The following is a 17795-nucleotide window of genomic DNA, read 5'->3' as shown; positions in this document are numbered from 1 at the left end:
GACCTGCCGCCGCCACAGCAGCAACTCCTCTATGATACGTTATGCTGCTGTATAGAACAATGTTGATAGCTAGGTTAGGAATGAGGAACAGTAGGAAAGATCAAGGGGTTGTCTTGATGTTTTCCCCTTCGTTTGCTCCCTCTCTCGAGAGCTTGCTGCCGCTCGTGATTGAGCTTTTGAGTCCCAAGTTCTACTGATCTTGGCAACTTCCTTTGATTTTTCATTTTCTTATTGTTTCTTTTTCTTGTTGCACACAAGTCGAACTGAATCTAGCGTTTATATCGCGCGTGCAAGAACAGCAATAGCAAAGCTCGTGCATGATTCGTTTAGTACTCGTATTGATTTTGTTCCCGTTGCGAGCGCGTCTCTTGCAGTTGCTTTGTTGTGTGTCGTGCCGAGTTCCGACGATGACGGCGGTATACGTTGTCTGGCCGCCACAACAGTAGTATAACGTCAATAAAAATAGGAAAACATCGTTATACCATATAATACGGACGTCTTTGGATCCCGCTATATCATAATTGGCTACTAGATGATATTACAGAACTGGTAGTATAGCTTTTTGTTTTCTAGCGACAATATTATACCAGCCCAATTTCTGTATACTTATGTACTCAATGCCTTCTTGGCTTTTACCCTATTCACCGCCAGCAGTAGTACTTGTAAAACCCGTTTCTAAAGAGTATAGTTATATGGGGGATTGAGGCGAAAAGCAAAAGTGAGACGGACGACCAGACTGTACAGCCACCGAGCGCGAGTTGACTTTGCTGGCTTTCATTTTCTGATGTTCGATTCAGCGGGAGCGTGAACAATACGACGGCGAATATCCGGTGCAATTGGTGCTACCAGTCAGCACTCTTGCTGGTATAGTAAAAGTCGTCGCCTTCTCCAGTGATCCTTCCCTTATCTATCCTATACTGGCCGCTTCTTCTTCTTCGTTCCTATAAAACCCGGCTCCCCCTCCCGCTTTTGTTGATTCTCCGCAGCATAGACAAGAATAAAAGGCGAAAATATCATCAATGCGTCTTTCCGTACTGCGAATTCTCTCTCCCTGTTTCGTCATCTTTTATATTTTGCCTGCCTCTTTGTGATATGGCGTTCTGCTGCCCCATCTGTAGTTTGACAAAGAGAGCTTAGCAAAGCTACTAAAGACAGAAAGAAAGAGAGGGGGGAATCGACACAGATATACATATTCAGCAGTATTGCATTGCAGTAGTCAGTCTTAGATTTCCTTTCTAAAACAACACGAGGTCGCGCTGCAAACCTACAATCCTAAATCTAGAGTGTAACGTATAACGAAGGTTACGTGCTTTTTTAATATTCACAAAAACGTTTTTTTTTTTTTTTTGCTGCCAATTTGTCTTTTTTTCTAATTTATTTCAGCGTATTCGTATTTGGGGTTGCTGTTAAGTGGAACATTAAATAGAACTCCTCTCGCGAATTGTGCTTAATGCAAAATACCGGTATACTTTTTTTCATTTTTGGAATTTGTATAGTTTCAATCTCGACTGTTCAATGTCTGATGGGTTACACCCCGATGACTAAGATAATATCTGTGCGATTCGGTGAGAGGCAAAAGAAGTGAGCGGAATTTTATCTGTCTGCTTTGATTTACAAATGTATGAATCCGTTTATTTCAGTCAGAGAATTGTTGCGATAGTAAAAGCTCCCAAAAGGACGAAGGCCAAAAAGAGAAACACTAAGCCGTCGGTTCGGTAATAGTTGATTGCAAATCGGGCAACGCTCTCTGTCTCTTTTCTACATTACTTCTCTGCTTTTCTATATAGTTTATTCTCATACCCGTTGGGTCCTATTTTGGAACCCAGTCTTTCAGCGGAACTGTCGTCAGTTGCTAGACTAGAACCATCATACTGACAGAGCCGAACAAGCTCATCCGAGAAGTTCATCCATGTGTTGAGATCTCGGCCGTCTATTTCGGCAGCCGTGAATGATTAATGGCGCGTTGGTTCCTTCCTGTCGCTTTCCGCTGATCGATTGGAGTCAAACTCTTGAAATGTTCGAATTTGCACGAAAAAACGCGTCGCGCTGCGATAGCTCGTGAATCCGACAAAACGACAGACAGGTCCTTCTTTTATCACACACTGCGTGGTCTCTCCATGAACTCTAGGGCCTTGTCAATCGAATCCATCCGATCTTGATCCGATGCCAATCCAGCGGTTTCACGATTCCAGGGCGATTCAACCGGCATTTACGTCAGAACTTCTTTTCACGAATGAGCCGTTAACTACCCGAGCGAAGATCTTCCATCTCCTGGGCCATCTCGATCAAGCTCAGAGCGCTTCTCGGTTTTCATCGATCAATTTCTGAAGGGATGAGTATACCCTCTTGAAGTGGCTCGTTGTCGTAATATGAACAGCGTGTAATAACTCGCTCCAGGTTTTGGCCTCTAAACACCACCCAGCCCACCCCCTCCTTCGAGCGTCAACTAAAGCGGTTAATCGATCACAATCATGTTCAACCAAAGCCGGCGATGCATACAAGTATAAAGACTAGGCCATGATGTAAGTACTGTACTTTCTTTTGCGTTATTTAACGAAAAACAACGAGCTGACCTTCACGAAAACATATTTCAGAGCTCCGACACCGGCAGGACGTTGTTTCACACATAGCAATTGGAACCGAAATATACATGGCAACAGCTGAAAGTATACACCAATCTAGTATTAATAGAAAGGGAAAACTGGATTTTTAAAGCCAAAAACTCTATTTCTTCTTTGGGTTATAATGTAATTGGAATTGATCGTCGGACGATGGGACCACGCCCCGGAGGCGCAGTACCGCAACTCGGTCACAAATCCTCAGCGATGTGGGTTACAGCGTTTCAAGCTATAAGCCAAAGACCGCCAAAGTATATATTTTGCCAATGCTGTTGCTCCAAAAGATATTGAACTCGGGGAGTAACAGAACTATAAAGCTACGATAACACTTGAAGATCACTGACGTAAAAGAAAAAAAAAAAAAATCCCCCGCGGTTATTCTGTATTCGGTTTACCATTGGTAAACACCACCCTCGATCGATACAATTCTTGTTAGCGTGTGTGTCTCACCAAGCCACTGGTTAATCTAGAGAAGCCTGCCCTTTTTCTTACTTTTTGGCCGGCGACAGGACTATTGAAACGATGACGGTTCAATCAACTCGTCACTTCCTTCCATTGAGTAATAAATATACCGAGAGCGTTCCATCTACGGCCACTTCGTCGTCGGCAGTCATCGCCATATCACACACTTTATACGAGCGAGAGAGGAAAAAATAATGGGAATTGGAAGAGAAAAGAAAAAGAACGAGAAAGAAAAACGAGGTGAAAGTAATCATCGTCTTCGTCAAATGTAAATAAAACCTATAACTGTAATGGATCTTCAAAGGGATCTTTTTCTTTTCTCGTCCTTTTTTTTGTGGCTTTCCTTTCCACATCGGCCTTCAAACACAATTTGTTCAAAGTGTATTTTTATTTTTCCCGCGATGCTGGGAAAAATAGAACTACCATGGAAAAATTCAATGGAATTGAAAAATGTGATCGCTCGAGGAGAAACGGCAACACCCGAATCCTATAGCGATGGCATTCTAAATGATTATTTTGAGATGAGATGGCGGTGGCTTTTGAAGGACAGCTTGGAAAACAATTCGGAAACTTAATTATTCTTCGACGAAACATGTTAGCTATTCGCTTTTTCATGACTGAAGTGGAAAAATCCGACTTATGCCATGTATTATGTTCTAGGATGTTGTTTGGCTTCCTAATCCTTGATACATATATAATAAGGAATGTTCAAAACATATTTCCAGGACCGCACGCATATATTTGTAATACAGGAAATCCTTTTTGGTTATTCAGTGAGGTTTTAATTCGAAAAACGCGAAATAATAATTAAAGAAATCCCAATCATTTAATTTGATTTTAAGTAAAATTTGTAAAAATAGAGCACGTCCTTCATTCAAAACTGTTATTGGCATACTATAAAATTCTGCAGTTATTAGTTGATTATGTTCTTCGATTCCAGTTTCGTATTAATAACTCTGCACATAAAAACCTTAAGAGTTCATAAAACAGCTCTTTCGGTTGATTCGGTATACAGTTCAGTGATCTAGACTGTTACGGCTCGACGAAAGCCAAACGATACACACGTACATACTCCCGTCATTCGTGCCTACTTTGTTTCTTAGCTCAGTAGCCCGAATACTCTTTTTCTCTCAAATCTACCACGAACGATTAAGCATGAAAAATCTAAAATCTGATCCACAGTTTTCATTTGTTGGATGAAGCTAAGTGTAGCAAACGTATCGACCGTCGAGAAATGGCTGGCTATTGGTTTTTTATGTCAAACTGATGTGATTATTGCTCCTTGCATCTAGGATAAAAAATCACAGCCAAGTTAGAATCATGGTGTGCGATTATCGTTGTTGAGAATAAGTTCCAGCTGACTTAGGTAGCGTCCATAAATTACGTTACGCACTAGGGAAGGGGGTCATGAATTTTGTGACGGACGTGGGATAGGGGTATTTTTTGGTTTGTTTAATTGGTGGGATGGGGGTATGAAAAATGTTGCGTCACGACCTACAGTCTGATGAAAAACTTTTCTTTTTCTTACAAATTTTCGAAAATTGTTTTTTAACAGTTTCTTGGTTGAAATGGGAGGTAGGGTGGTTTATTGTTACGTTATTTTCAAGGTTGCCTTTCTGACAAAAGCCAGCGAAGAAGGGAGGGGGTTCAAAGTTGCCAAATTTTGCGTGACGAAAATTTTGGGCGTCTAGGATGTAGTCGTCAACTTACCTGCATGTGCAGTGCTTACTGTGTCAGTCTTTGTGGCCTATTCTAGCGGTATTCGAGCATAAAAGAAAGATGGCGTTAAAAAAAAGTTTTATGACAGTCAAGAAAGTAAATATTGTTTGCCAAAACGAGTGAGATTTATTATTGCCTTGTAATATAGACTTTGCTTTGTGTGACCGTTATAGCGTCGTATCCGTATTGCTTCGACCTTCGTGCGTGAATTGGTCATTTCCGTTAAAGGTAAGAATAATTTTTTAATACAGGCACGTGCCCTTGTCGGTTATTCTTTATTCTCGAATTGTCACCCACCGACTATTTTTGAGACGTCAGTACGTGTAAATGTCTCCTGAGCTCTTGAAATCCTTATCTTGACTGTTTATGGTATACACTACCAAAGCATTGTTAGTGGCTATATTTTATTGCTACTTTTGTGACAGCCACTTTATATTTAAGTTACTAGGAACTCTCAACTGCAGAACGTCCACACTCCACAGTCTTTGTCTTTTTCGTGTGTATAAGAAGCGAAACGCTGTTGCTGAAATGACGTGATACATTATTGCTTAGCATTTCATTTCACAAAATGTCCTTGTGTCGCGAAGTACACTAGGCTTGTGATCGTTAGATATTCTATGCTTTATTTCTTCTCAGCTCCGGTGCCGGCTGGCCTTATATTAAATGAGGCAACAAAGACAAAATTTTGACGTTGAGTTAGAATTTGTTTTTATATGTCCGGAATTAGTCCGTTAAAAGTTGAATACTTCTTGACGTTACTTAGCAGGCCACAGTATTTGAAATAAATATTAGATATCCGAAAAACTTTCCCCGTTTATTATCACTACTCGAAAAGTAGAAGACAAGCAAGTTTGTTTCCTAATGACTAACCGTAAGACAGGTTGTAAAGTGTCGACAGAAAATGAAGAAATTTGAATTGCGCAATCGAGCTGTGCTTTGTATAAACGGTAATTTTGCGCCAGATTTCGTCGTACGTACGGTGTATTTTAGTTCGATTTCAAATTGTGGTAACACGCGAATACAGCAACCTCTATACGTTTCCAAAATAAATTGTGCGGGAGCAATGACATTGTTTTACTGTCGACACTTTTAAAAGTACATTTGCATGCAGTAAAAGGGTGTTTACTCAATATCCTTCACCACCATTATTGCATAAAAATGACCCCAGCATTGCAAAAACTTCTTCGCACGGCTAAATCGAGACAAATAGCATAGAATGTAATGAGCTTGAACGTAGTACTCGATTTTACTCTTTTCGTACCCTTTCTTACTTATTATTTAGACAAGATGGGTTTCATGCACCTGACGAAATGGTTCTATTAGAGAGCACTTTCCGATTTATGTAGAATATTTTAAAAGAATGTTTTACTTACCCAATTTTCTTTGTGAAGAAAAATCAGATTTTAAAACAAATTATATTTTAAATTATATTATATATTTTGTTTTAATATTTTGGTCTCAACAGATTTTTTGAAAATAATTTATTGCGTAATACGGTGTGTAGATATTTCTTCAGACACACCTTCCCTTATTAAGAGTCGAGAATTCCTTTTAAATTCATATCTAACTACCGGAATATAATCAATGTCGTCTACATTTTTATCGATCGCTCTACATCGTTCGTCATAATTGGATTAGCCTACATTATTTTTTTTTGGTCGTGAAATCTCTGACGAAACAAGTCAATCCAGCTATTGTTCTCATTCCGGAAAGAAATTTCGGGAATGTCACAAATCACAACCTTATGTAATCTGTGCTCCTTTAGCGACTAAACATACAAACTTTAGCTTAGCTCTGATTTCCCCCTCGTTTTTATCACCAACTGGAAAATGAATTCTAGTTCATGGTATCAATATTTACTATATGTGTCATTAAACATGAAATTTATTTGTAAGATATTAAATACTTATCCGGTTTGAACGTGGGAATTCTTCTCGATTCATTTTTACTATGGAAACGTGGTAAACAGTAAAACCTACTTTTTTATGTAGGTTACTATAACGGTACAATTTCTAATTTAGTTTAAGATGAGCATTTTTTGTTGTCAGCCGCTGTTTATTAGTTATCACATGTAAGCGTCCCTAGCGACTGCACGTGGATACAAGCTTAATAAGGGGTTTATTGGTTATTCTCAGCGTCTTCCCGGGAATTGCTTCTTACGACCTTCAGTATCGGGATACGCCCATCCCTTGAATAACTCAATATAGAAGTGAGCCATTGTCATTTTTAATCGTCGGGAATCTACACCAGATTGCGGATTGTCTTCTGAGTAGACAAACACTTTCGTTTTTTACAAGCAGTGTTTCGATTAGATATATCCATTTAAACAGATATGGGAGATTTCTTGTTTAGATGAACATCATGTGTGACCTTATTTTATGTCCGTGAAGAATTCTCTTCCTTGTCCGAGTTTTTACCTCTCATTCAATTCGTAACTTGTTTGTTTGATTGCCTGAAGCTGGGGCGTGTAATCGGCACTCAGCAACTTAACTAATAAGGAACGCGAGCGTGAATTTTTGGTCATCCATTGCCAAATTTATTTTAAAAGCTCAATCTCAAATAAGTGCAACATATACGTCTCAGACGTTACGAAGGTTGTTCATATACCACTTGATCCTTAGGCGAAGGCGAGCCAGTAAAATTGTTTTTGCCTTTCATTCACTCTACTGCTCGACTGCTCCATCACTTCCATGTTCTTGTCTCCGATTCCTCTGATTTATGCATTTCGATCTTAGAATGCAGCGATGCACTTTTTTGTATATGGTCACGATTGTTCGGAATATGTGATTAGGCATCTCACGATAGTAGAAAGACCGGCCTTGGCGTTTGAATTTGCTGGCCTTGGCAGCGTGAAGGGAGGTAACAGAGATGCCTTTTTTTTTACACCGCAATAGACAAAAGAATAGTTAAAAAAATCCTTGGGTAGCAAATGCCGAACTTTCCATGATGGGGAGGTCTTCGTCCCAAGAACCCAAAGGCGTTAGCCTAGTCTACTTTCACTGTATAGGATTTAGCTGCCAGATCTGCGCACGTCTCGGTCATTTGATTGTTTGTCATTCTCCGTGCTTGATCACGAACAAGTCGCGCCCGTTCAAGTGAAATAAGGTGTACCGTGTTTTCTTTTAGACTGTCTTGCCGACAACTGGATTATTTCTCTTCATCAACATGAAACTAACCGCCAGCTTATTTGTCGTTTCGTTGTTTGTGATTGTCTGCGCCCAACCTGACCGGCCGAGGACTAGAGCCATTTCAAGAGGTGAGATTACATTTAGTGGCAATGCTAACTTTGGCGAGACGTCTAGAATTAGATCTAGAGTCGGTGTTGATGCTAGAATCAGTAGAGTTGATGCTAAACCTAGCAATGTCGAATCTAAGCCAAGATTTACCGCCAAACCCAGAGAAACTAGAGTCGAACCTAAACCTAATGTTCCAGCTAAACCTAATGTCGAAGCTAAACCAAGATTTACTGCCAAACCCAGAGACGCTAGAGTCGAAACTAAACCCAGAGAAACTAGAGTTGATCAACCTAAACCAAGATTCGAAGCTAAACCTATTAGAATCGAACCTAAACCTAATGTCGAGGCTAAGCCAAGATTCACCGCTAAACCAAAAGCCGAAGACAAGCCAGTCCTCGAAGTAAAACCAAAAGTCGAAGAAAGGTTTATAGAAGAGGATTTCCCCATTGAAGAAGATGGCACTAAGGATAAGGAAGAACCTAGCCTCCAAACCGAAGGTAAACCATCGATCGATGTCGATGACAACACTGTGACAGGTTAGTTGCTTTTTTTGCCAACATTTGAAGGTAAGTTTTTTAAATGTTGAACTTACATGTATGTTTCTCTTTTCGAAGGTAACCCATCCACTGAAGTCAGGGGTAACGTTATGACAGGTTAGTTTCGGCTGCCAAAATATTTTTTGGAGGCTATCATAAACTTATCAATGCGTTACTTTTCCAAATTTTTTATGGACTTCGTTAAGGCAATCCATTGGTTGACGTCAGTAACGCAGCAGCAGGTTAATTTTAAATTTTTTAATACTTCGGATGCAAAATATTGAATTTTTTCTTCCCAACCAGTCAACGGAAGTAACTGTCAACAAAACGATTTACTCAACCGCTTATTACTACGAGTGCTTTTAAGCTCTATGATGACGACAACCACCCAGAATCCTCTAATGGAAAATATCAACCGTCTGTTTAACATAAATCCGACTTCGACGAGTCCAACAACAGTGATTACTTCCACAGCCGTTTCAACTGTCACTCAGCTCTTCTCTACTATTGTCAATGTATTGGAAACCAACAATTACGCTTCTTCATATTTTACTGAGAGAATGAATGGATGATAATAGTTTCGTGAACTCCGATAGGTGATGTTCAGAAACCGGAAATTACCGACAACAATCTATTCCAGCTCAACTCTAGTGGTGACGGAGATCCAAACAGTAACCTCCACCTTCTCTTCGGTGGAACCTTCCGCTCTTTTCCGCTTTAAGCGAGATACTGAACTAGTTGACGAAAACCAACTGCAATCTTCACTTCTTGAATCAACCTCAGTCTCCAAACTGAGAATAGAACCAACACAGCCGTTGTCCACATCATCCGACTTTGCTTCCCACCGTGATGCAATGGAACCGGCAATTGATATTGGTAATGTCACTTACAGTGAGCAATCTTTGACAAATCCATTAATTTTTACGACCTGTTTAATAGATCGTTTAATGGCCGCACTTAATCATCCCGATATCCGGGAAGCCTGGAATAATTTCTTACAAGTTTTGTTTAGATTTTTGGAATGAGGCATAAGCATTGAGAATATATCACCTCTGCACAAAATATGAAAAAAAAAAACAACGAAAAAAAACAAAAAAAAATATATAAATAAAATAAAAACAACAAAAATACCGATTATAAAACTATTAATAGAACTGGAAGTAGATGATAGAATGTTTTTTACGTACTAGTACTTCGATTGGTCAAAATGGAAGTAACATTGTGGGCATATTTTTTGTTCTCGACAAAGTTGGAGTCCAGCCCACGTTGTTGAGCGGAAGCTTTAGTTGTCCAAACAACTTTCACTCATTGAATTTTTTCCTGATTGTAGCCTCTTTCTTGATTCTGCTGTTGGAGGTCAACCTTTTAGGTTAACGGACCGTGACGGCCCTTCTCCAGGGTTCGAATGAATGGTTTCAGGCAAATTCTTCTCATTGATACCTCATTCATAAAATTTAATAATCTCAAAATAACTGATTGAAAGACTCCTTAAACAACTTTTTTTTATTTGAATCGAACTGAAAGCCCGAAATATAATGTTTTTATTGAAAATCGAGCCACACGCAAATGGTGCTGTAAACAGAAAAAATATCAAGTGAAAGTTTCCATAGTTGCAACTTGCAAGAGAATGTTTCATACGAAACTATAAATATTTTAAAGAATGCTGCCAACGATTGCCTAGGGCCTCTCGCATCCCGGTTTACCGGCAACTAGCAACCTCTGTCTGCAGGCACTGTCTGACATAACGGTCACGAAGGGAGCGCACCTGGAAAGAAAGAAATATCCCTTTCCATTTTACTGCAACGCTAAAGTTCAGTAATCGGTTTCACGAATAATTCCAGATTAAATGGAACATATTTGAAATTGTAAATAGAATTTACACCTTGCACCAATTTAAAAATTTTATTACTCTATTGTTAGCTGGATACCTTAAATGACGAGTATTGTTCATGACAAATTGAGCGTATCTATCACGTCATGCTGTGTTTGACAAACATTTAATAATAAATGCATTTGGGTGGTACATCTTACGATCTTACGCTTATCACGACTCATTTATTTTACAAGAAAATATGTGCTGCGTAGTAGATCCTACATAACTTTGGAATCACGGGAAATTTACAGATTAGAAACGTTGGTAAAGGCAGCGTGTAAAACGCCGTCTTTTTACATTCGCTAACTAGCGGCTTTGATCCGGCTTCGATGACGTAAACTTTATATCGTGTATTCTTCGCATGCCACGAAAGGTGACTGCCCTGTTTATTTCGTTTAAGGGCGTGGAGCCTAGTAGATTTTCTGTCTTGTTTATAGCTTTCAGATACCTTTAGTTGTTTAGAGAATTCTGTTTTAAAAACGTCTGAATTCTTTACTGAACCGTCTAGAAAGTGAAGTTTAAACGAATTTTCGGTTTTCATTTTTTCCCCATCCTAATTCAATTGTCAAGCCGCCATAGCTTGATGTTTCTTCTTATTTTGTATGTATTTGTCTTTCCTTTTACCCCAATTTGCAGGAGTTATTATTATTATTATTATTATATGATTAATCCCAGATACTGACATGCTGATTGCTGAGTTGAGTAGTTGACAATGGTTATTGCTTGGACACTGGCTGTGGACATCTGGCGGCCAGATTTGTTTTCAATTTCGGGGCATAAGCTACTAGCCCTTTAGCCCCTACCTTCTTCTTGGTTCCCTGTCAGATGAAGCGTGGGTTTCGAGAGTAAGGATGTTCTTCGTTGGTTTCTTTTTTTTCTGTTAGCTGGGTATGTCTTATTGTCTTCGTGAGGAAGAAATATTTGCCATTTGTTTCCGAGACGCTTGACTTCAAAGTGTATTCCAAATTCATTACGGAATTAAGGTGTCGATCTACATTTTCAGCCATTAAATGTAATTGGTAATGCTAGTTTGGATTTCTTAAATTCAATTAATCTTTGACGTCTCTGTCTGAATTTACAGGTAATCTGGCATATAATTTCATTTGGCCAAATATGATGACGTGGGTCGAAACTGCTGTCCAATTTGTCGAAATGTCGGCCATATTGTTAGCTGTACGTCTCATTTCGTGCAGAAACAATTCAGAGCTAGTGAAGTAATATTGTTGATCAATCTCTCTGCAATAATGCAATAGGTTTTATTAGTTGATTTTCAGGTCAGAGATGGAGATCGCTTTTCTCAACTGTTGCAGAAACTTAGAACACGACAAAGTCTGAGCTTCATGGCTGTCGTATCATTAATGTGGTTTTGTTGCAGCCAGCTGGTGAAAAGTGTGATCGAGATCCGTTGAGCTGCAGCTGCTGCATGCAGTTAATCGAGCTGGTGTTATCCAGTGTCACTGCAGGAAAACTTCTTGAATTGGTAATTTGATAGATATTATTGGTTGTAACTTTGGAAGTCTTGTGTTTTTTTTTTTATTTGTTTTGCATTCAACTGACAAGTTTAACTCTTATGTGATGTAGAAAATTAAGGGTAATATTTCTTCCTTATAATTGTTTCTTCAAATATAGCTGCATTGTTGGTCAGCTTTCATTGAGTTAACAATTTCCTTCCAATCAAACTAGAAAAAAATTCTCACTTCAGTATTACCAAGTTTATAACACATTAGAAGTATATGTACAGAATTCTTTTTTGGTTACTTTTTCAATTGAAATTATTGTTAATTTTAAATTAAGTAAATTTCATTATTGGTACCCTTTTTCACATTTTAAAATGTTATTGTTTCATTAATGTTATTTTACTTTGTAGGAGTTCATGGCCAGTTGGAGCTGTTTACGTTGTTGCTGTTTGGTGTCCAGTGGTTTTGCAGTCCCTTTCCAGTTGAGAGATGCTCTGAAATGGAGTTTGTGCAGACTTGCAGTTCAACATCACACTTAAATGTGTCATTTATCTATGTTGGTGTCCATGCAGTATATGCAGTGTTGAACGGTTGGGTAAAATAGTTCATGCTGCCTGATGGCTGTCGGCCTTATTTTATCGGTTGCATTTTTTCGAAATGTCATCTCTTGCTACCTGTATCGGCGTTTAGGTAATGCTTGATGTTTCGTTCAGTTATTGACTTTTAATCAAAATCTCTATTCTTTTTTCAGTTGAATCGTTTGCTGCCGTTGCATAGACTTGATCCATTGGTAAAACTGAGGAGAGGTTGCTGAAATTCAAGACTCGTCAATAAATTATGTAGATGTAGAAAAATTACAAGTGCATATCTGGGCTCCCTTCTTTTCTGTGCCCCGTTTCCCTAACTAACCACTAACCAACGCCCGCCGGTGGTCACTCACCCGCTGTGAAACCAGGAGGAGGGGAGGGCTCTGGTTGAACGGGGACTTGGAAGGCGCATGATCCGACGAAAACTTTTTGAGGGTCATGAGTCTAACCCGGAAGCCTATTATGACTAATCGCTCCCCAGTAAAACTTGCCTCGCACTCTTCTCTCTTCTTCCATTTCCAGGTAATCTCCCTGGATCTACGCCGACACTGCATGTGCGAGTTTTTTTAGCAAGCAATCCGCCACCCAATTTGACAAAAAGTGATAGTTTGTTTTCACGGAAATTTCGTCAGACGGTTACAAAATTTCTATTTCAACAATCTCATGTAGAAATTTGCATCTAGTCTACTGGTGCAAATTGTGATTCTAAGCTTGATTAATTTAGGTGATGTGTTGAAAGCAAATGTGGGTAGCTAAACAATTGAACTAATCCACTTTTTATGAATATTTTGGTTTTAGATAACTTTGTTGTTTTTAGATTTTCTTGTGATCTATCTTCAAAATATTCTGAAAAAAGCGAATTAGTTCAATTTATTGGCTACTCACAATTTTTTTAACACATCTCCTATTTTTTTAACACATCTCCTAAATAATCAAGCTTAAAGAATCGCAATTTGCACCAGTAGACTAGATGCAAATTTCTACATGAGATTGTTGAACTAGAAATTTTTTAACCGTCTGTCGCAATTTTCGAGAAAACAAACTATCACTTTTTGTCAAATTGGGTGGCGAATTACTTGCTAAAAAGGCTCGCACAATAACAATTGACTCGTACCGGACGCTTTGTTTAATGAATTTTTTATTTTGTAAGTGTTTCAGAATAAATATGAGTTCTACATGTTACATAAGTGTTTTATTTTTTCAACAATAACATTTACATATTACAGATATTTGTGGGGTAACGGGGGTTTAAGGAATGGATGTTGGTGGAAGTTATGGGGTTTAAGGAATGGATGTTGGTGGAAGTTATGGGGTTTAAGGAATGGGTGTTGGTGGTAGTTATGGGGTGTGAGGAATAGATGTGGTTTTATGGGTAGGCTTAGGTATATGGATGTGATAGACAAAGGTTTTATTTTTACCTTATTAAAACAAACCACGACTTCTTCTAGTTAATGAAAATCAATTGCCCCCCCCCCCAATCTCCTCCTCGCTGATTTTCCAATCGCGAAGGCATGTTTATTATTTGCTCAACGTAAAAATTCCCCGTATTACTATTTTTTTCATTCTCAACATATCAACGGTTACTTCATAGACGCAAATAGCAATTAAACAAAATACTGGATGTAACTTATGTAGCACAACACCAGCGATTCAACACCAAGGAACTTTTCTGTTCCTTTTCAACATATAAACGGTTTAACAACATTAAAACTGGATGTAACTTTTGTGCAGAACACCAGCAGTCCGGCACCAAAGAACAGCAACAGCATAACTCGATGCAAAAAATCTTTCACCAGTATAGGCTGCAACAGCCATATTGGACAGCAACATCACTGCTACGTAAACATAAACCTATGACCAAAATGAAATTAATGTTTGATCAATGGAAATGTTGTATACAATTTAAAAAAAATCACTTCAAATGGAGTTCACCCAAATATTCTATGGCAACACTATCTGATAACTATAGTTTAAACCAAAATTTACATGAAACCACAAACTAGATGACTCATTTAAGATTTCAATACAAATCCATTTGAAATTTGTAGTGCTCTGCAGCGAAACAAAAACATTCTTCTACAGTATCTGCCTATCTTGTTAACCAATTCCTCTTAAACAATCCATTACTCAATTTACATATGATCGAAGGAAAGAGCTGTTGACATGATGAAATCCCCAAATGTTAAAATTAAACAATCTAAGCAATTATAGTAGTCCAAGCATGATACTTCCCAAGTTAGAACTTATAATTTTTATCAAATTACCATTTCAAGTAGTCTTTTTGCAGTTCTACTAGATGTCCAACATTTCGGCAACCACAATGCAGCATGATCCAGCGTCAACTCAGATATGGCTGATCCCAGAAGACTTAAAGCATGGGACTCTCCCACACTCCAGGACAACATCAGCACCAAAGACTGCATGCAACAGCTCAATTTAATCACACCTTTCACTGGATGACTGCAACCAATCCATGTGCACATTAGACTGCAACAAAGAAGCACAGACTTCACCTGGCTATTGAAAAACAAAATCAAGTTCAAATTACCAATTCAAGAAGTTTTCCTGCACTTACACTTGGGATAGCACCAGCTCGATTAACTGCATGCAGCAGCTGCAGCTCAACAGATCTTGATCACACTTTTCACCAGCTGGCTGCAACAAAACCACATTAATGATACGACAGCCATGAAGCTCAGACTTTGTCGTGTTCTAAGTTTCTGCAACAGTTGAGAAAAGCGATCTCCATCTCTGACCTGAAAATCAACTAATAAAACCTATTGCATTATTGCAGAGAGATTGATCAACAATATTACTTCACTAGCTCTGAATTGTTTCTGCACGAAATGAGACGTACAGCTAACAATATGGCCGACATTTCGACAAATTGGACAGCAGTTTCGACCCACGTCATCATATTTGGCCAAATGAAATTATATGCCAGATTACCTGTAAATTCAGACAGAGACGTCAAAGATTAATTGAATTTAAGAAATCCAAACTAGCATTACCAATTACATTTAATGGCTGAAAATGTAGATCGACACCTTAATTCCGTAATGAATTTGGAATACACTTTGAAGTCAAGCGTCTCGGAAACAAATGGCAAATATTTCTTCCTCACGAAGACAATAAGACATACCCAGCTAACAGAAAAAAAAGAAACCAACGAAGAACATCCTTACTCTCGAAACCCACGCTTCATCTGACAGGGAACCAAGAAGAAGGTAGGGGCTAAAGGGCTAGTAGCTTATGCCCCGAAATTGAAAACAAATCTGGCCGCCAGATGTCCACAGCCAGTGTCCAAGCAATAACCATTGTCAACTATCACAGCATGTCAGTATCTGCGTTACCAAGCAGCAAAGGGCTTTTTGTGATTTTTTTTCCATTTAAAAAATCAAAATAACATGTGACCTATAAAAGTTTGGAAAAAAATTTTACATTATAATAAATCCGACTAAATCTACAAACGACTAATATCCTTTTCATTAAGGACTTAAGGTTTAGTTCAAATTAAAATATCTAGCCTGTGTCACTGTGTGTGCTTATAAACAGCATCACCACCATGGTTGCATGGTACATGGTGCACCATAATTGCATTACACTTGGTCTCTGAATTTCGAATTTAAAAAAAACTTAAGTCAACACGTACAATAACACTGCGCCACTACTTGTCCAAAAACCTTCAATAGATCGAGTTGCTGTTGCACACGAATGAAGTTTAGGTATTTTACCCGGAAGTTTTCTTTAAATACCTTATCTCCCTGGTCGTAGTCAATCAAGGCAGTGTCTCCCCCCGTCTTGATTTACTGTATGTGCAAGTCAGCAAAGCATAGCCATTTTTGCTTACGGCCAGTGATGATTCGGTGGAATGTAAACGTTGGAGATGTATGAAAAATTTTTAAATTGATCAACATGTTTCAAGCATTAAACAACTAGTAGAACACACTAATATGGGATCAATTTTGGGCAAGACTTTTGGGAAACAATTGCAAACAAGAAACTGAGTGGGCCGCTGTACATGGCTAAAATTTTCACGTAAAACTAACCAATCAAGTTAATGAACACAATTTTAAATATCAAAATTACGTTTATTTCTACGAATTAGTATTGCCAAAATGGCGTCCGGAAAATTTTGTTGAGGCATATGATTAAAGAACGTTCCGTTAAATGTAGTCAATGCACACAGTCACTTACACTTAATTTGTTTGTTCACATAAGAACATCGTTTTATAACACTTTGGCTGATGTAAGAAACGTCATGCTGTACACTGTACAACCAAAAAAAGATAGGGAAAGTGAGACATATTTTTAAACAGCATTGAGTTAGTTTGTTGTCGATAGCGCTGTCATCCGCTAAACATATAAAAATATGTTCCGAGTTGCCTCCCCTTATTTCCCTAGGGATTTCTCAAGAACTCAAGTATCCCCACAATAGTGAAGAATTGCGTTATCTCCGTGCCGATGCCAGTCTAAATTTTGTCGATCAACTTTGGCATGATCCATGCATCCAACAAAAGCTTCATAGTACGGGGAAGGCAAGCCGGGAGGGAGTATTGAGCTGCCGCCTGCATCCAATTGATACAATTAATGAACAACCTAGCTACAGAATGTAAAAATCTTCAAATTTAAAGAGAGGCAGTACCAATCCAAAGTTTCCCGTTGCTGTTGAGGATAGTGGCGCCAGGATCAGCCGTAACACGAATCGGTTTTTCTCCGTCTACAGCGATGCTTCCTAAACGTTTCTTACGTTCGACGACAACCGTATGCCAATGACCGTCACTTACATTCACCTTCATGAAAAGGAAATCAGTTAAAATTCACAACACCAAAAATTATGTGTGACAACTTACCATTGATCTGGCGGAGAGAAACGAAGATTGTTTTCCCAAATTAAAACTGAGCTCCAATCGCGAATGAACGATAGCTAAGGCAAAATAGTCGGCTTGTAGCGAATGGCCCCGACTCAGCCACAGAATCAGCCCATTTTCTGCTTCCGTTCGGAAACGTAACTCAAACTTGTTGGACCGCTGACTCTTGCCACTAAAACGAATACATTTTTTCATGCAAATACAAACAAATCAATATCCACAGAAAATATTGGCAAATAGAAACCAATTGGTCACCTCTCATTAGTATAAACATAGTGCACATCATAAATGACATCATCTAAGCCTTCGAGAGTAGTGTTAGCATTGTTAGTATACTCTGAGAGCTCATCAGAAGAATTGTTAGTCATCCACAAGTTTTGCGTTGTTAGCCAAGAAAAATGAGATAAATCCAGAGTTCTAGAAGAAAAACCTTTAG

The 17795-nt window shown here is 38.7% G+C and overlaps 2 protein-coding genes and 1 long non-coding RNA gene across 23 annotated transcripts in view; 1 reads left to right on the top strand and 2 right to left on the bottom strand.

Annotated features, from left to right (window-relative positions):
- The first annotated feature begins 7112 nt into the window (after window positions 1-7112).
- On the top strand, window positions 7113-10594 carry LOC124209513. Its single transcript, XM_046607533.1, has 6 exons — window positions 7113-8571; window positions 8650-8688; window positions 8778-8813; window positions 8875-9086; window positions 9168-9447; window positions 9511-10594. Exons 1-6 carry the CDS (start codon window positions 7965-7967, stop codon window positions 9594-9596), a joined length of 1260 nt encoding a protein of 419 aa, XP_046463489.1. The 5' UTR covers window positions 7113-7964; the 3' UTR covers window positions 9597-10594.
- Window positions 10595-14071: 3477 nt separating this feature from the next.
- LOC124209500 lies at window positions 14072-15792 on the bottom strand. Of its 5 annotated transcripts, none has more exons than XR_006880934.1 (5): window positions 15500-15792; window positions 15305-15437; window positions 15064-15244; window positions 14753-15005; window positions 14072-14339 (listed from the first exon to the last, which is right to left on the bottom strand). It is a non-coding gene; the product is annotated as an uncharacterized LOC124209500 (long non-coding RNA). The 5 variants fall into 5 exon arrangements; XR_006880933.1 differs by having other exon boundaries at window positions 15064-15255; window positions 15507-15792; XR_006880935.1 differs by having other exon boundaries at window positions 15064-15255; window positions 15310-15437; window positions 15507-15792.
- A 766-nt stretch (window positions 15793-16558) lies between these two features.
- The window catches only part of LOC124188618 (agrin-like), a 50607-nt gene continuing 49370 nt past the window's right edge, over window positions 16559-17795 (bottom strand). For 9 of the 17 annotated variants that reach the window (XM_046581369.1, XM_046581371.1, XM_046581378.1 and 6 more), the window contains 4 exons: window positions 17615-17776; window positions 17342-17531; window positions 17134-17281; window positions 16559-17056 (listed from right to left, as the gene is read on the bottom strand). In XM_046581369.1, the coding sequence (XP_046437325.1) occupies window positions 16908-17056; window positions 17134-17281; window positions 17342-17531; window positions 17615-17776 (649 nt within the window). In that variant the 3' untranslated portion in view covers window positions 16559-16907. Of the gene's footprint in view, window positions 17057-17133; window positions 17282-17341; window positions 17532-17614; window positions 17790-17795 lie in introns of those variants that run through there. The other 8 variants (XM_046581372.1, XM_046581368.1, XM_046581370.1 and 5 more) reach the window with 3 other exon arrangements.

The sequence above is a fragment of the Daphnia pulex genome, chromosome 2, assembly GCF_021134715.1.
Source record: "Daphnia pulex isolate KAP4 chromosome 2, ASM2113471v1".
NCBI lineage: Eukaryota > Metazoa > Arthropoda > Branchiopoda > Diplostraca > Daphniidae > Daphnia > Daphnia pulex.
The sequence above is the reverse complement of the archived record's forward strand: the minus strand, read 5'-3'. Positions and strand labels throughout refer to the sequence as shown.